General features: G+C 42.2%; 1 protein-coding gene across 1 annotated transcript in view; it reads right to left on the reverse strand.

The window, feature by feature from the left end:
* LOC137870453 (protein ECT2-like) overlaps positions 1-14495 on the reverse strand; it is a 34771-nt gene extending 20276 nt beyond the window's left edge. Inside the window, exons 1-13 of the mRNA XM_068707746.1 lie at positions 14403-14495; positions 12637-12819; positions 11122-11211; positions 9646-9753; positions 9016-9089; positions 7849-7979; positions 7382-7494; positions 6855-6917; positions 5550-5775; positions 3717-3841; positions 994-1113; positions 823-891; positions 129-239 (exon numbers count right to left, since the gene is read on the reverse strand). Coding sequence (XP_068563847.1) covers positions 129-239; positions 823-891; positions 994-1113; positions 3717-3841; positions 5550-5775; positions 6855-6917; positions 7382-7494; positions 7849-7979; positions 9016-9089; positions 9646-9753; positions 11122-11211; positions 12637-12819; positions 14403-14483 — 1494 coding nt within the window. The 5' untranslated portion in view covers positions 14484-14495. The remainder of the gene's footprint in view (positions 1-128; positions 240-822; positions 892-993; positions 1114-3716; positions 3842-5549; positions 5776-6854; positions 6918-7381; positions 7495-7848; positions 7980-9015; positions 9090-9645; positions 9754-11121; positions 11212-12636; positions 12820-14402) is intronic.
* Between the last annotated feature and the right edge of the window lie 564 nt (positions 14496-15059).

A 15059-nucleotide genomic window follows, 5' to 3' on the forward strand; every position in this document is an offset into this window, starting at 1 on the left:
TATGAAGCAGTGTCTTATACATTGGGTTTCTTGTTTCGTATTTTTTCTTGCAACTTCTCTAGTGCAAAATCCACCTTTACGCCCCATCCACCGGTCATGAAAACACGGTGTAAGTACAAAGGCCATACCTTGAGAAAAGCATGGAAGCGTGGCTTTAGTTTCTCACAACGAACAATTGTCTCCTTGCTCATTTCAAAGAAGTTGACGAAGGGTGGGTAGGCCTTCACCAGCTCGTTAGACTGGAGAGAGAGAAGAGAAGGACAGGTCAGAGCGATAACACACACACACACACACACACACACACACACACACACACACACCAATGAGGTTCCACAGAGAGGAGAGACAGAAACTGGTTTTTAATCTAGTCCCATGAAATAATGTCAAAGGCCACCCCATAATGAATGGAAACTGAACTGCAATCACATGGCAGTCTACCTTACTGGACAAAACGCTTTATTATTATTATTATTATTGACACATACATTCATACACCAATGTTGTGATTAAAGGACGACATGCTCTACCTCCTGAGCCTTAAGACTTGTAGAAGACCCTCGTCAGTAGTTACCCCATACCTGCCTGTCACTGTCAACTGTGGCCTCTTAATAAGTAACTAAAAAGTAGTTATGAACCTACAATTTTATTTCAATTAAATAAATAAGTCACTTTTAGTTCTCAGAAAGAATCAAAAATGGAATAGGTGTTTTAAAAAACCCAGATCAGTCAAGCAAATTGCAATCAGGTCATCTTTAGTACTTTGTTCTATAAACATGGGACAACATGTGTCCGTCATACGAGGAGAGATTTGTCTGTACTCACATATTTGAGAATGATATCTCCTACACTCCTGTCCTCTGACCAGTCCGTCAGCAGCTCCTCAAGGTGACCCTGAAGAACAAAGCAACCATCACACACCGACAGGAACACGGCGACAATGCCTCCTCAAAGACCACACCACCAGTCCTTTGGTCAAACAGCAGAGGACTCTACCTTTATTCTAGTGTGAACATCGTAGATTTCTGGGATGCTGCCAAATATTGTCTTCATTTCTTCTTGAGCCAGGATGGGTCCACCCAACTGCCCTTCTTTCTCCAATGGAAGCTTGAAAAGCTTAAAAAAAAAGAAAGAAAAAATAGAAACATTAAAATGTTCCACAAAATTGCATAAAACGCATTACATCAATGAGCAATAATTAGTGTGTAAACAAGTTAGATGTGTATTTTCACTGTCCCTAAAGAAAATATTGATGATGCTATACAGTGTCTTTATAAGACATACTAGCCATATATGTGGATTCCTTCAGTTTACATAATAATACATTTTAGTTGTATAGCGCTTTAAAAAAGGTACTTAAATGCACTTTACATGGTAAAAACAGAAACAATAGAAGCAATTACAATAGAAACAAAAGAGATGACATAACAGTAAGGAACAACACAAAAACATACGCAACTAGCTTCACAGGTTAAAAGCAGATTTGAATAGATGAGTTAAGAGCAGTTTTGAAAGTGTTGAGGCACGAAGAATGTCTAAAAGGCTGGGGGAGAGAGTTCCAGAGGGAGGGGGGGGCAGCAATGGAGAAGGCCCTGTCCCCCCAGGTCCGATGTTTGGACAGAGTAGGGGGGGTAAGGAGGTTGGCGTCGGCGGGTCTGAAGTTGTGGGTGGGAGTGTGTCGATGCAGGAGGTCAGAAAGGTATGAAGTGGTTTAGGGTTGTGAAGGGCTTTGTATTTGATGTGGAGAATCTTGAAGTGGACTATTTGCTGTAAGGGGAGCCAATGGAGGTTCTGAAGGGCTGGGGTGATGTGGTCTCTGGAACAGGAGTGGGAGAGCAGACGGGCAGCTGAGTTCTGGATGTATTGTAGTTTGTTGATGATTTTGGTGGATGAGCCGTACAGGATGTTATTGCAGCAGTCCAGTCGAGAGGTGATGAAGGCGAGGATGAGTGTTTCAGCGGCTGTGGAGGAGAGGGAGGGGCAGAGACGGGCGATGCTTTTGAGATGAAAGAAGGCGTTTTTTGTGATGAGATTGATGTAGCGTTCAAAGGAGAGGGTTTGATCAACAATGATACCAAGCTTATGTGTGGAAGCAGGAACAGTGGTGCCATCAATGCAGAAGGAGAAGTTGTGGTGGTATTTGTTTAGTGATTTGGGGCCGATGATGAGGATTTCAGATTTGTCGATGTTGAGTTTGAGGAAGTTGGCTTGCATCCAGGTTTTTATATCTGTGAGGTAGTTGGTGATGGTGGAGTGGGTGGAAGTGGCCAGTTGGTTGTAGATGGTTTAAATTTTTGCTTTGTAGAATGACAAGGAGTTACATTTCTCTGCTGTGGAAGAGTGGGAGAGATTGTCCATAGGTGTGAGGAGTTTGAGAGTAAGCCAGGGTGTGTACTGTGAGGCCGGTTTTGTTGGAGAGTCGCTCTAGTCTGCGTTTCCAGGATTTCATGAGGCGGAGTTCAGGGGTGAACCAGGGAGCAGTGTGGGGCGAAGAGACAGTTCTGGTTTTGAGAAGGGCAAGCTGATCAAGGCAGGAGGATAGTGTGTTACTGTAGAGGTTGACCAGGTCTGAGGGGGAGGAGCTAAAGGAGGAGGTGAGTGTAGAGAATTTGTCAGTGAGACAAGCTGACAAGGATGAGGAGCTGACAGGCTTGATATTACGGAGAGTGACGGTGTCTGTGAGTTTGGGTTCTGGGATGGGGATGTCCATCTCCATGATGATAGCTAGCTAGTTGGAGACGGTGAGGTCAGTAAAGACACCACAGAGACAGACGGGCAAAGACACCATAAAGACAGACGGGTAAAGACACCATAGAGACAGACGGGTAAAGACACCATAGAGACAGACGGGTAAAGACACCATAGAGACAGACGGGCAAAGACACCATAGAGACAGACGGGCAAAGACACCATAGAGACAGACTGGTAAAGACACCATAGAGACAGACTGCTCATTCATTGGATAGTTTTGGAGCTGGAATCTGTGAAACATGGAATAACAGACTGCTGTAGTCATGCACCTCTTTAGAGCATTTGGTCTTCTGTATTTGCTTCAAAGTTCTTGTGATAAAATAAGTGATCATAAGGACTCCATAATATCACAAATATAGAAGAACGGATAGAAACAGGATGAAATAAGCTGATTTATCATGATGTTAGGAGGATGGTTACATCATGCTTATTTTGCCTTCTGTTTTAACTGAAGTAATCAACAGCGCTACGACTCATGACGAGGGTGCAGTGATTATTCAACTGTGGCACAGTAATGAAGCTGCGACTGCATGCTTGGGGTTCGTTTTTAAGATTCAAGACAGAAGAGAAGCTTTTATTCCTATATTTATTTCAAAGCTTTTTGTGAGGACAGAGAACAGTTAAACCCAGGAGTATACAATAGAGAAGACAGATTACAAGAGGGAGATGGCAAAACTTGAGGCAGAAGGAGAAAGAGTGAATGAAAAGGACGTCAAAATGGAGGAAATCGAAAAAAGATAAAGGAAAAAGCAGAAAGAGGAAAAGATTTTGAACGGGAGGAAGACAAAAAGTGAAATGGTCAGGCAGGTAATTTTCTCCCTCACCGGTCAGCTGACCGACTCTCTGCTGGGACCAACTGATAAGACACACCTTAAATGACTGTAGCTTAGCCTAAAACTGTTGTCAGGGGCAACCAGCTGGCCAACCTGTGAGGGAGTGTTAATTGTCCACAGACACACAGACAGTACCTGTATGATGGTGCTCAAAATGTCCACATAGTTGCTCTCAGTCTGGTAGAGCTCCTTGGAGACCTGCCACCTGGCTGACTGCTTGGACAGAACCGGAGTCGAGCTCTTGGATGGCTTTGAACTCTCTGGAGGAGAGAAGACAGAAGACAGGCAGGGAGGAGAGACAGTTGTTAATAGAGCACTGAAGCAAGCACAGACACCGCCACGTGTCAGTCCACTGATCCAATGAAATTAGGGCTGAATCAAAGTAGAACATTTGACTGAATATTCTCGACCTGGGGAGTAAAGATGACAGCATTGCTGCTGTTCTGGAACGCTGACTCCAAGACATGGTCGGTGTTTGAGGGGATGTCTGCAACTTATATATTATATATAGTACAGCCATGCAGTAGGGTTAGTGATCAATAGGATTCTATCTAATCCGTTTCCGGTGTGAAATCTGCTTCAAGATTCTAATCATTTTGTATCCCTCATGGAATCCAATGAGGATAAGCTCTGATCATTTAAAAGTAACTACAGTTATATGTCATTAAGAAAATGATGAATTTGATATATTGATGATATGAGCATTTATTTTTACTACATGACTTTTATTTGACATGATCAGTTACATCATGAAGTCATTAAGAAACCACAAACCATAAGCAGATACCAGCAGCTGGTACAGAGAGCAGTTTGCAGAGAGCACATTAACCAATCAACAGCCACATGTCTAATACAAGCTTTACTACATAAAGTAATAAATAAGCTACGTCTGTTACAGTCTGATGACAATTAAGGTTTGTCATCTCAACCAGTCCAAGCAATATAACTCACATTCAGCATCATAGACCAACACTAATTCATGCTAGCGCTACTATTTATTTGACTAAGTAAACAATTTGAAAGTCAAATTCAAGAAGAAATTTAACAATATAATGAATGTTCCAATGTGGAACTGAAGACTTTTGTTATGCTTTGTTTTATACCTGTAAAAAGGTGCTACGCCACCTGTTGGATGAGAGAACAAAAAGGTCTGCAAGCTCCTCAGAAGGTGCTGTATGCTCAGAACACTGAGTACAACACTTGTTGTGTCAGCTCAGGGGTCCATGCTCTGGTTTGTACTCCATAACAGTCAGCTGGCAACTGACAAAACTGATCAATGGCTTATTTATCGTTACCGCAGAGTTCTCTCATACTATTTTATACCGGCCTTGAGTTGGCCCAATTACTGTGGTACTCTTGAAGCAGAACCTGACCTGTAGAAGTTCCTGGCTGCTCCTCCTCTGGTTGTTGAAGAGTACTTGTACCCAGGTAGGACCTCCTCCTCCTGTCTTCCCTGTCTGTCCTCTTCCTTCCCCTGGTTCTCCTTCCTCTCATCCTATCCCTGGTAACAGTACTGTCTCCTTTGCTCTCTGAACTCTTCCCTACTCTGTCTTCTGAAATTAAGAGGGAATTGTCTGGTTATTGTAATCTTAAAAGAAGAACCAACAATAGTAACAGAGGAGAATATCATCTAAGTTACTGCATTTTTTCATATATACATATGTGGCTAAGTAGTAGAGCAGGGTCGTCCTACAATCAGAGGATCGGCGGTTTGATCCTCGGTTCCGCTAGTCGCATGTCAATGTGTCCTTGGGCAAGACACCTAACTGTGCCTACAGTGTGTGAATGTTGTATAAATGTTAGTTAGTCCTGATCCATGAATGGGTGAATGATGATAAGTAGGGTGAAAGCACTTTGAGTGGTCGGAAAGACTAGAAAAGACTATACAAGTACAGTCCAAAGGACTGAAAAAAGGTTTTAGGGTTGGATCGAGCACTTGTTTTCCAGTCCTCCATCATGCTTTCTTACCTGCCAAGGCCTTGCATGTCTCCGGGGTATTAGAGATGTCCAGCAGAGACCCGATGGACAGGGAATGCTCTGCTGACGGCCTTTTGCGTGGCGGAGGGAAGGGGGAGATCTCCGTCTCGTTGATGAACTGAGCCAGCGTGTCCCTGAGACGCCGTCGCTTGCGGTTACTGTTGGGGGTGGTGAGGGACAGGAGGGACACGGCCTTCTTCATGGCGGGGCTGTCGTTCTGAAGTAGTGGGACAGAGGTATCAAATATATAAGGACAAGACCAATACAGGATAAGTGAACAAAATGAAAACAAGCTGCATGTCTTGTAAAACACCTTGAAGCAAAAACATTTTGCAACTAATACAATTATCTGTTGAACAGTGAGGTAGCCACATAGACAAATTATCTTTTATGCGTAACTCTTGATTCCCGATTGTAAAATGCTGTCGCTTTAGCTAAAATGGATCTTGACGTCAAATGGTGAATTCTTGCTTTAAAGATGGGGTAACTCGCATTGGTCTCTTTCTTCAGCTGGATAGTGTAATCTTAGAAGTCTTGGCGTTATGTTTGACCAGTCTATAGACTTTGAAGTACACATCAAATCATTGACCCGTACATGTTTCTTGAATCTTCAAATCGTTGCCAAACCCAGAGACTAGAGATGGTTCACTCTTTTATATCATCCTAGGTTGACTACTGGAATTCCCTTTGCACTTGTCTAAGCACGTTGTCTCTGAACTGTCTACAAACGGTCCAGAACATCTGCTGCAAGGCTGTTGACCAGGTCCGGTAGGAAGACACACATCACACCCATCTTATTTCCTTTACACTGGCTTCCCATCCAGTTCAGAAATCCCTTTCAGGTTTTAGTTTTCATATATAGAGCTCTGCGTACATGTGTGGCCTGCTCCATCCCTATATCGCGAGTAGGTCCCTCATTGGTTGTCCCTCGTGCCATTGGAGTGGTAGCTTGACACTGTGGAATGCTTTTCCTGTAGACATTAGATGTACGGTCTCTGTTGACGCCTTTAAAAATGAGCTGAAGACTCACTTATTTAAACTAGCCTGTGGGACACCTTGTGCTGTCTAGTGTTTTTGTAATTCTGTTTTATGGATTGTTTTACTGTTGTTCAAATTTGATGGTCTAATTTCTAAAATAATTGATTCTAGTTAAGCCCTTTGTGACCTTGTTCTATGGATGGTGCTCTACTACATTCAAATGTCTTGCGTGTGTGAAGTATCCTTTAGGTGAGTGTACATGAATTTGGCTTGAATTACTACACACATGTACATTAACATGAACCATAATACACTCACCTTCTCGTAGAAGTACATGGACTCTCCGGCCCGAGCGTCCATCTGAATGCTGCCCCAGAACCACTACCACAGAAGAGAGAAAAACGTTTTTACTGTCTCTGAAAAAAGATTTCTGAAACTACAATGACAGACTTTCCTTTGAAAACCAATAAAAGTGAAGGAGTAAAGAAAAGGCCATATTGATTGCAGGGTTATAACTATGCCTAAACTACCTTTGCTCAAATTGTTCATCCACTGGAATGGGGAAATCTATTATTGATCCCTCTCTCTGACAGCACAGACAGAGAGGGGAGTAGAGACTGTATCCATTGAGGTTGCCTCTAAAAAGGAATCCTGTGCAATTGATCATTTGGCATTCTGTGTAGGAGGATTCGTTATTTTCCTCTTGTCCCCCTTGTGTCTGTATCTTCCTGTAGCAAAACAGTTATCCTGTTATGACAAGATGGTGCTCGACCAGTACCAGAGGTGTCAAGCGTTCTTTTCTTTGGTAGCACTGAAACAAACTCAAAAAAAGAAACCCTACCTACCTCCTGTTTGACCACATAGAGTTTCTTGGGAGAAAATGGCAGCTCCTTTACTGAGTTTTCCTCCACCACCATGTGTGTACACCTCTCATCTCCAACCTCAAGGGAACTGCCACCTTAGACACAGAAAACCAGGGGGATGATGATGATGAATATATATATATATATATATATATATATATATATATATATATATATATATATATGCGTCTTCAATCAGAACTAACCCCTTTTCTCAAACAGCAGTTATCCAATTATAGCTTAAAGATTGTAACTGGGGGCAGCAGGCCTAACACTTTGGATTTCCCAACATGATGAGTCTGCATTGGGCTCTAGTAAGAACATAGTCATTATCCAAAGAGTTTTCAAAAAGCCCAAATACAAGTGAACAAATGTACAAAAAAAGTCTAAGCACTGTAAATTAGTGTGACTGTCTGCCATGACAGATCCCCGTGTGCTGCAGCACTGACCGTGTTTCAGAGTCCTCTCCTCCATGTTGGCCTTCTCTTCATCTGAAAAACCCAAAAAACTGAGGATGCAGTCCTGGAACGGAGGCACTTTGAACTCCGTTCGAAACTCCTCTTCTCCTGCGTAAAAGTGCCTTAACACAAGAAGGTGAGAGGAACAAGGTTACCATCAACACTACCATGACATCATTCCTGTGGCTGGGTTCCGGTTTACCGTAAACATGTTTTTTGGACTGTTCCAGTTATATTTGAATATGATCCGTGTGTAGATCTACGCAAGCAAAATGCATTCACTTAGAAAGAAAATATTTGCCATGTTTTTATGAATTCTGATCAAATCTGCACTGGAGGAACTTCACACAACCTGAACCTGAATGGGGCTTAGGTACTAGCTTTGTCTTGTGTTTCCACTATTATTCACAAACACTTCAAAGCGGAAATGACCGTCACTTTGTATATTTCCTCGCTGAGTTTGGTATGCAGCTGTGGGACAGATAACAATGTTTAGTGTGGTGCAGATGTTTGTTTTCTTGAACATGAGATGTTTAAAAGACAACAGTGAATCTAGAGCACGCCAGGGGGTGGCTGACAATTTCATGTGTCCTTTTCTCTTTGAATCGGTTGTCTTTGCTGGAAAAAGAAATGAGTCAAATGGTAGTTACTGTACTTGTTCAGCACTGCAGCTACCCTTGAAAGTACCCGAAACAAATCCACTTTAATTAGAAGTTGTTGATACCAAGTCCAATACTGCCAGTATGATTACAGAGAGGCAGAATTTACTTAGTTGTACATTGATATTAGAGAGTGGAGTTTCTTCCCTCACAAATAATCCAACCCTGAGAAGAAATGCCGGCTGGCAGAGAGGACACAGTTTGACTTCAGCCTGCCATCAACAGCAGATGGGACCAGCCGCCACGTGTCATTTTGACCAGTGAACGATAAAGTCAGTGGCTAAAAATGAAAAGCTGCAACCTGAAGCATGTATTTCATTGCCAACCTGGACGCAGCTTTCCTCACAACAGTGAGACAAAATAACTTTTCACACTCAGAGATTTTTCATTCTCACATGCAGGGAAAAGCTTGCATTGTAGAGCTCGACTGTCATAAAGGAGAGCAGCTTTGAATGATACATAAGCTTGCTTCTTTCCTTCCTTCCTTCCTTCTACTTACACTTCATCTCTTCTCTCCCAGGCCTTATGAATCCATGATGGAGTCAGAATGGGCGTCCCCATGCACACTGCCAGCTGAGAGATGGGACGCAGGAAGACATAGTGAAGAGAGGAGGAAAAGAAAACACAAATGAGTAAGTAAATAAAACTCCATGTAATTCCACTGTCAGTGCTCTCAGTACAAGCTGCATTTACGACACAAAAGAAGCGCCTCAACTATTGCACAAGCAAAGAGGATAGCGCTTCTGTTTCCCACGGTAGCTATCCTCAGGTAGCGGAACTAATGGATGGTGGAACAACCAGAGTAATTACTATTACTGTGTAATTCATAAAGTGTGGCAAAAGAAAAAGAGTCTCGCTGAAGCAGGAGGCGAAAAATGTGATTAAATCAAAGTAAAACATTTGAGAAGGGTACAAGGTTACAGGTCACTTTTTTGTCTTATTTTCTTAATTTGGCTTAACATTCTTGGAATTTTAACAATTCAAAATTACGTAAATGATGGTATTTGTTAAAACCTGGTTTGTATATTGCCAAGTTTAAACATAGATATACATGTTTAACAATATTGCACAGTGGTATTAATGTCAGATACACAGAGTAAAAAGATTGAAAAAGTAAGCCTGTACAAACCCTGTACTTCTCTCCATGAGTGGAGTAAGCGACGAGATGAGTAACCTTGGTGCTGAAGTCTTTCCGGATGGTTCCACCCATGTGATGAACCAGATTCACCAAGTTCTTCTACATGGAAACAAAACAGCAAGCACAAGTTTAGCACAAAGAGGCAATTAAATGCCGCGGTGGTTTATGCTGAACAGTTTGCTCTGCCAATGACTTTCTCTATTGCTGTTCATCTTTTTCCCACATAGTTGATTAGTCACTCTGTATACCTGAAACATCCGATTTGCATTTGAAGAGGAATTGGGTGGAAATGTGTAACAGTAACATTGTACACTAATAAGCAGGGACAACATGACTTACAATGAAGCCAAATTGTTTGCATTACGACTCGAGTCCAAATGAAACTCGATTTCAGGTACATACTTCAATAGATCTTTGGGAGTAAAAAATGAAATATTGGCCTTAAATCTTTTTTTTTTTACATAAACGCACAACTTAATATGGATGGCCCATTGTTTTTTTGGGGGGAAGGGGGTCAACAACATACTAATGTGTTAATGCTCCCTGATAACGTAAAACTAATGCAGTCTAGGAATACAACAATCCTGAAGTTAATTAAACCTTCATGAAGGTTTTAACAATCTGGTATATTTAAGTGTTTTATAGATATTTTGATGGTTGTATGTTGCAGTGCTGTTGAACTGTACTGTATTTAGTGTTGCACTGATACGACAAAGAGGCATCTCAACAACATAGCATTAAGTAATGCTTGCACTCATCTATTTAAGGATTGAGACTTTTCTAAGCAGCAGTGTGACATGAACACTGATTTTTAAGACTTCTTCTTACATCATCCCCTTCCTTGAATTGACAGTCAAAATATGTTCTGTTTTAATTAGAAAAAATAAATATGAATTAATATTAATATTAGATGATCCATCATATAAAATAAAACATACTGGAATCAATGTATAACTATTCAAGTCACTCGTGATGATGTTTACGAACATCCGGATGATGGAAATTCACCACTATCAATTTATTGTGTTTTTTTTATGATATAATCCCATATCGTCCCATTTCTAGTACGGGCAGAAACAGCCACTGTGAGATGTTGGCGGATCCTGCTGGATTTACTGCAAACCAGCACACTTTCAGCCCGTCATCAAGGCAAACAACTTTTCCCCGCTGTGCTGTGGAAAAACACACACATCATGCTTGTCTCTAAGAGGCTGTTCACAGCAAGACTCAGCGCGACCTCCACTCCACCACGGAAAACCCCTATTAGTAAGTGTTCCAGTACAACATGCATACTAAATGAAAGGTCATGGCAATGCATCTGGAATGATGTTCCCCAAAGGACTAGTCTGTTGCTTAGAAAAGATGGGCTCTTTCTTCACAGAAGGATCAAGAACAAAGAAAGGGCCTAAATGATCATCCCTCCATAAGACTAGTTTAACTTGCATAATGTTAAGTTAATATACTCACCATTTCCTCTTTGTTCCTGAAGCCGGTGAAACACAGCGACAGGTTCAGCATTGTGGTGCAGTAGAGAGGACGACATGAAAACTGGAGAGGCTGCGAGGAGGGAAAAGAAAGCCAAGTACAAAATAACACAGTGTTAGTGTCATTTCACCTTTGAACAATATGAGGACTACCAAGACTAAAGACTACAGCACCAGCTTTAAGGACTGTACAGTGTAACACCTTTGAACAAATTCTGCATTCACATGTCAAATCTATCAGCAACAAGACAAGATTTTGGCATCGTTCTGGTGTCCGTATTGACCAATCACATCCAAGCATTCTTTGGTTGAACACTGGTAAACAGTCCGTATGGAGAGCAAAAGAGGTGGAACGCATTGGCCGAAATGCATTCTGGGAACTCACCAGCTACAGTCTCACAATGCTTTGTATTGGATTAAAATGAACTTCTAAACTGGCTACTTTAATTTGCTGGTAGACGTCACTCAATCCAACTCTAGTCTCAAATTGGTAATCGGACTGTAACCAACAAACAGAGTAGGAATAAAGGGAGTCTTGGTCAGAACATCCACTGGCTACCAGAAGCCCAAAATATAGGCCTCCTCCACCTGAAGTCTTTCCATCTGCAGACCGACATCCAATGGGTTCATTTTACCTAGGCAACACATTTTTGGCAGCGATTGATTAAACATGAATGGGTACTTTGTAGTACCTACGTAATTCAGTCAGTACCCTTAAAAGCAATTCCTCTTTGCCACAACAAATACTTGCATATTTCATATGTAGCCCATATCTAACTAAAATAGGGATAAACAATGCTGTTTTTACACAAAGATTAACCCTTCTTTATCAATCGATAGTCTTTATAATACCTGGTTTTAGGCACCCTTCCTACCCACGGCCATGTTATGTGTCTAAATAATAATAATAATAATATTATATATAATCCCTATTTTAGTTCCCTTAAAAAGGTCATGGAAAATGACTTTTTAAACTATATGCTCCACAGAGGTCAACATAAATATTGATTCCAACACATACTAGTCTTGAGGTCAGATAAATGCCTTTGGACATGGCCTGAGACCAGTTCTCCTGTTATCAAGAGATTCACATCTCTATGATGCTCTGCAATGCAGTCTAACCCTGCATGCATATTGTTCATGTTCCACATTAGCATCCTGTGTGAAGTCTCTGTCAGGCAGACAGCACAGCAGGCGGAGGCAGCTCCCGTTCATCATCCAGGATGTATTTTTTTTGCATTCTGATTCTTCAAATCAAGGATCATCTCAGGCCTCTCTCGGTGGGTCCCACATGACAAACAGGCAACATATTTCTCTGAGCGAGCACTTCAGAGAGAAGCTGTAAATTCTTGGTTTGAATTCCAAGTTGAAAAGGTTTGAGAAGCCATGCTTGAGACCAAAGTGGGGAAGTTATTCAAATTAATTGAATTACATCCTGTCGGTGAATCCAGTCCGTGACACATTTCATGCCCCAGAGAGAAAAAGATGAATCACTTACTTCCCCCTTGGCAGCACAGTGCAGAACGACGGGAGGCCCAACAATGCGGTTTTCGCGTTTGTAGAGGTAGTTGTAGTCGGGAGAATCGAAGTCTGTGAGGATGAACACCGTCTCGAAATCAGTGTTCTCTCCATCTCCCAACTCCTGGACGTCGTCCGTCAGTATGCACGGGGTGCTGATGTCCTGAAGAGGAGGAGCAACGAGACGGAGTAACGGAGCAGTACATGGACCGGTAAAGGAAATGGAACAATTAATCAGCAATGAAAGGTTTGTTAGCCTCGTTAGTAGAGCTGTTGGTCAGGTTTTACTAATGATTAAGAAAAATATGGAAACACTAAATGTTCATGACCTTCAAAACTATTTAGAGACCAAACATTTGCATTGTTTGAATGCTGACCTGGTTCCTCACTGAAATGTAAGGAACACTGTACACTGTCACAAGAATCAAACCATGAGAAATGTAGTGACAGTAAGCTTTTTAAAGGGTTTCAATTAAGATTTTCATTGTTATGAAACATTTTTTTCCTGCCAATGTGCCAAACAGATTGAGGAGTAGAAAAGGCTGCCCACCCCATCATTCTACCCATACAGTAGACAGCATTCTCTCCCTGTTCCACACAGAGAGCATGCTCAGTGCTGCATGAAAACAATCAGCGCTGCCCTCTCAGAAGAGACAATGTGTTACTCTCTCAATAACAGAGCAAACTGTCGGGCTCATGGGCCGAGTTGGCAGCGCTGGAGGGGTGAAATGACTCGTGCCGCTTGTAAACCAGCCCATAAAACAAATGACACAGGACAAAGTGAAGCGACATACAGACACACATAATTAGAATGGCATTTGTTAATGTTAGGATCCACATTGGTTCAGACACCTGTGTGAGTAGTTTAACATTTTAGGAAAGGCACTTATTAGCTTTCTCTCTAAAAGCTGAGATGAGCAGATTAATACCAATATTACACTCTAGCTTAGCATTAGACCTGAAGGTGAAACGGCGAGCCTGGCTCTGTCCAGTGTTCAAAAATACTCCTACAGCTCACAAGTGAACACGTTATGTCTTGTTATCTGCACATGAAGAAAAATGTATCTACAAAATGTATAAGACTAATAGTCCACAGCCATGCTAGCGTATCTGTAAGGTTGCTGCAGTCAGATTTGATACCTTCATGGCTGTGCACAGACCAATACTTCACCATATCTGGCAACACACCTTAGACACTACATAAAAGTCCAGCCACATCCTGACTGTGGCTGTGTAAAGACACGTTGCGGTTACCTTCCCATCTCACTCTCCAGAGAGAAAGCTAATTGGCATGTTCTGCAAAATGCTAAAGCATTTCTTTAACAGGAGAGGACACTCAAAACTCAAAGCTTCAGGTGCATTATTTTGATCACCGTCCAAGACCTATCTAATGGACACTTTTGTGCGCAAATAGATTTTCACGGGACTGCTTGCAACTTTTAACAGCTGGAAGCTGCCCATTTCCAAATGCCATGAAGCTAAATAGAAAGCCTATTAAGAGACTCCTCAGCCCAGAAACCTGCATTGACATTTGAGTGCAATCCATCTCTGTTAGAGTGATCAAGTTATCAAGTATGACATCACATACATTTAAATATGCACCCACAAATCAATTCCCCATCAGTGAGTTGGCCATGCACAATGATTGAGTGAGTACCCGGTGTGAATGAAGACTCATGCGCCACTTCCCCCAGTCCCCATCAGAGTGTCACACAGTCACACAGAGAGGCAGACGCTGTACTGTACCATATTGACTATAGATTTTATCATCATTTTCTCCTCGGCACCAGCCTCGCCTTCTCTTATCTTTACCACCGGTACCTCCATTACTCTGATGGCCTGTAAAAACCAACCAGCAGGAAGCAGATGTCAAACACTGGCATTTGAGAGGAGGAGGGGACATAAAAGACGGGAAGGACAGAGGGTCGAGAGAGAATGAGAAACAAAGAAAAAGATATTTGGAGACAAATTCATACAAATATGCCCCACGAGGACAAAATAGAGGATGGAGAGGAGGAGATGGGGCGGGGTCCGTGTCCTTGCAAAGTCTAAAGACAGTAACTTCAAACAAATATCAAGCGTCACAGGGGGTAGGCTGGGAGGAGGACACATTTCTCTTAAAAATTAATATAAAAGTTCAAAGCCCTCGGGGAGGATGGAGGCAGGAAAAGACAGGGACAGAAGGGGAAGGGGACGTGAAGAAATGGGGGGGGGGACTCTTTTTCTGTGTGTTGCATGAGCGATGGCGGCGGGCGGTCAGGCAGGCAATCGGGAGAACTCTGATGGAGCTGTTGGCAGATGTCTTTGGATGTGGCCGCGCTGCAGATTGGCAGCGAGAAATAGATGATTTAAGCAGGAAGCCTTCACAAGTGACAGGGCTCAGGAGACCTGGGAAGGAAGTCA

The sequence above is a fragment of the Cebidichthys violaceus genome, unplaced genomic scaffold, assembly GCF_023349555.1.
Source record: "Cebidichthys violaceus isolate CVI_PGR_0920_01 unplaced genomic scaffold, fCebVio1.0.p SCAF_13, whole genome shotgun sequence".
Classification (NCBI taxonomy): Eukaryota; Metazoa; Chordata; class Actinopteri; order Perciformes; family Stichaeidae; genus Cebidichthys; species Cebidichthys violaceus.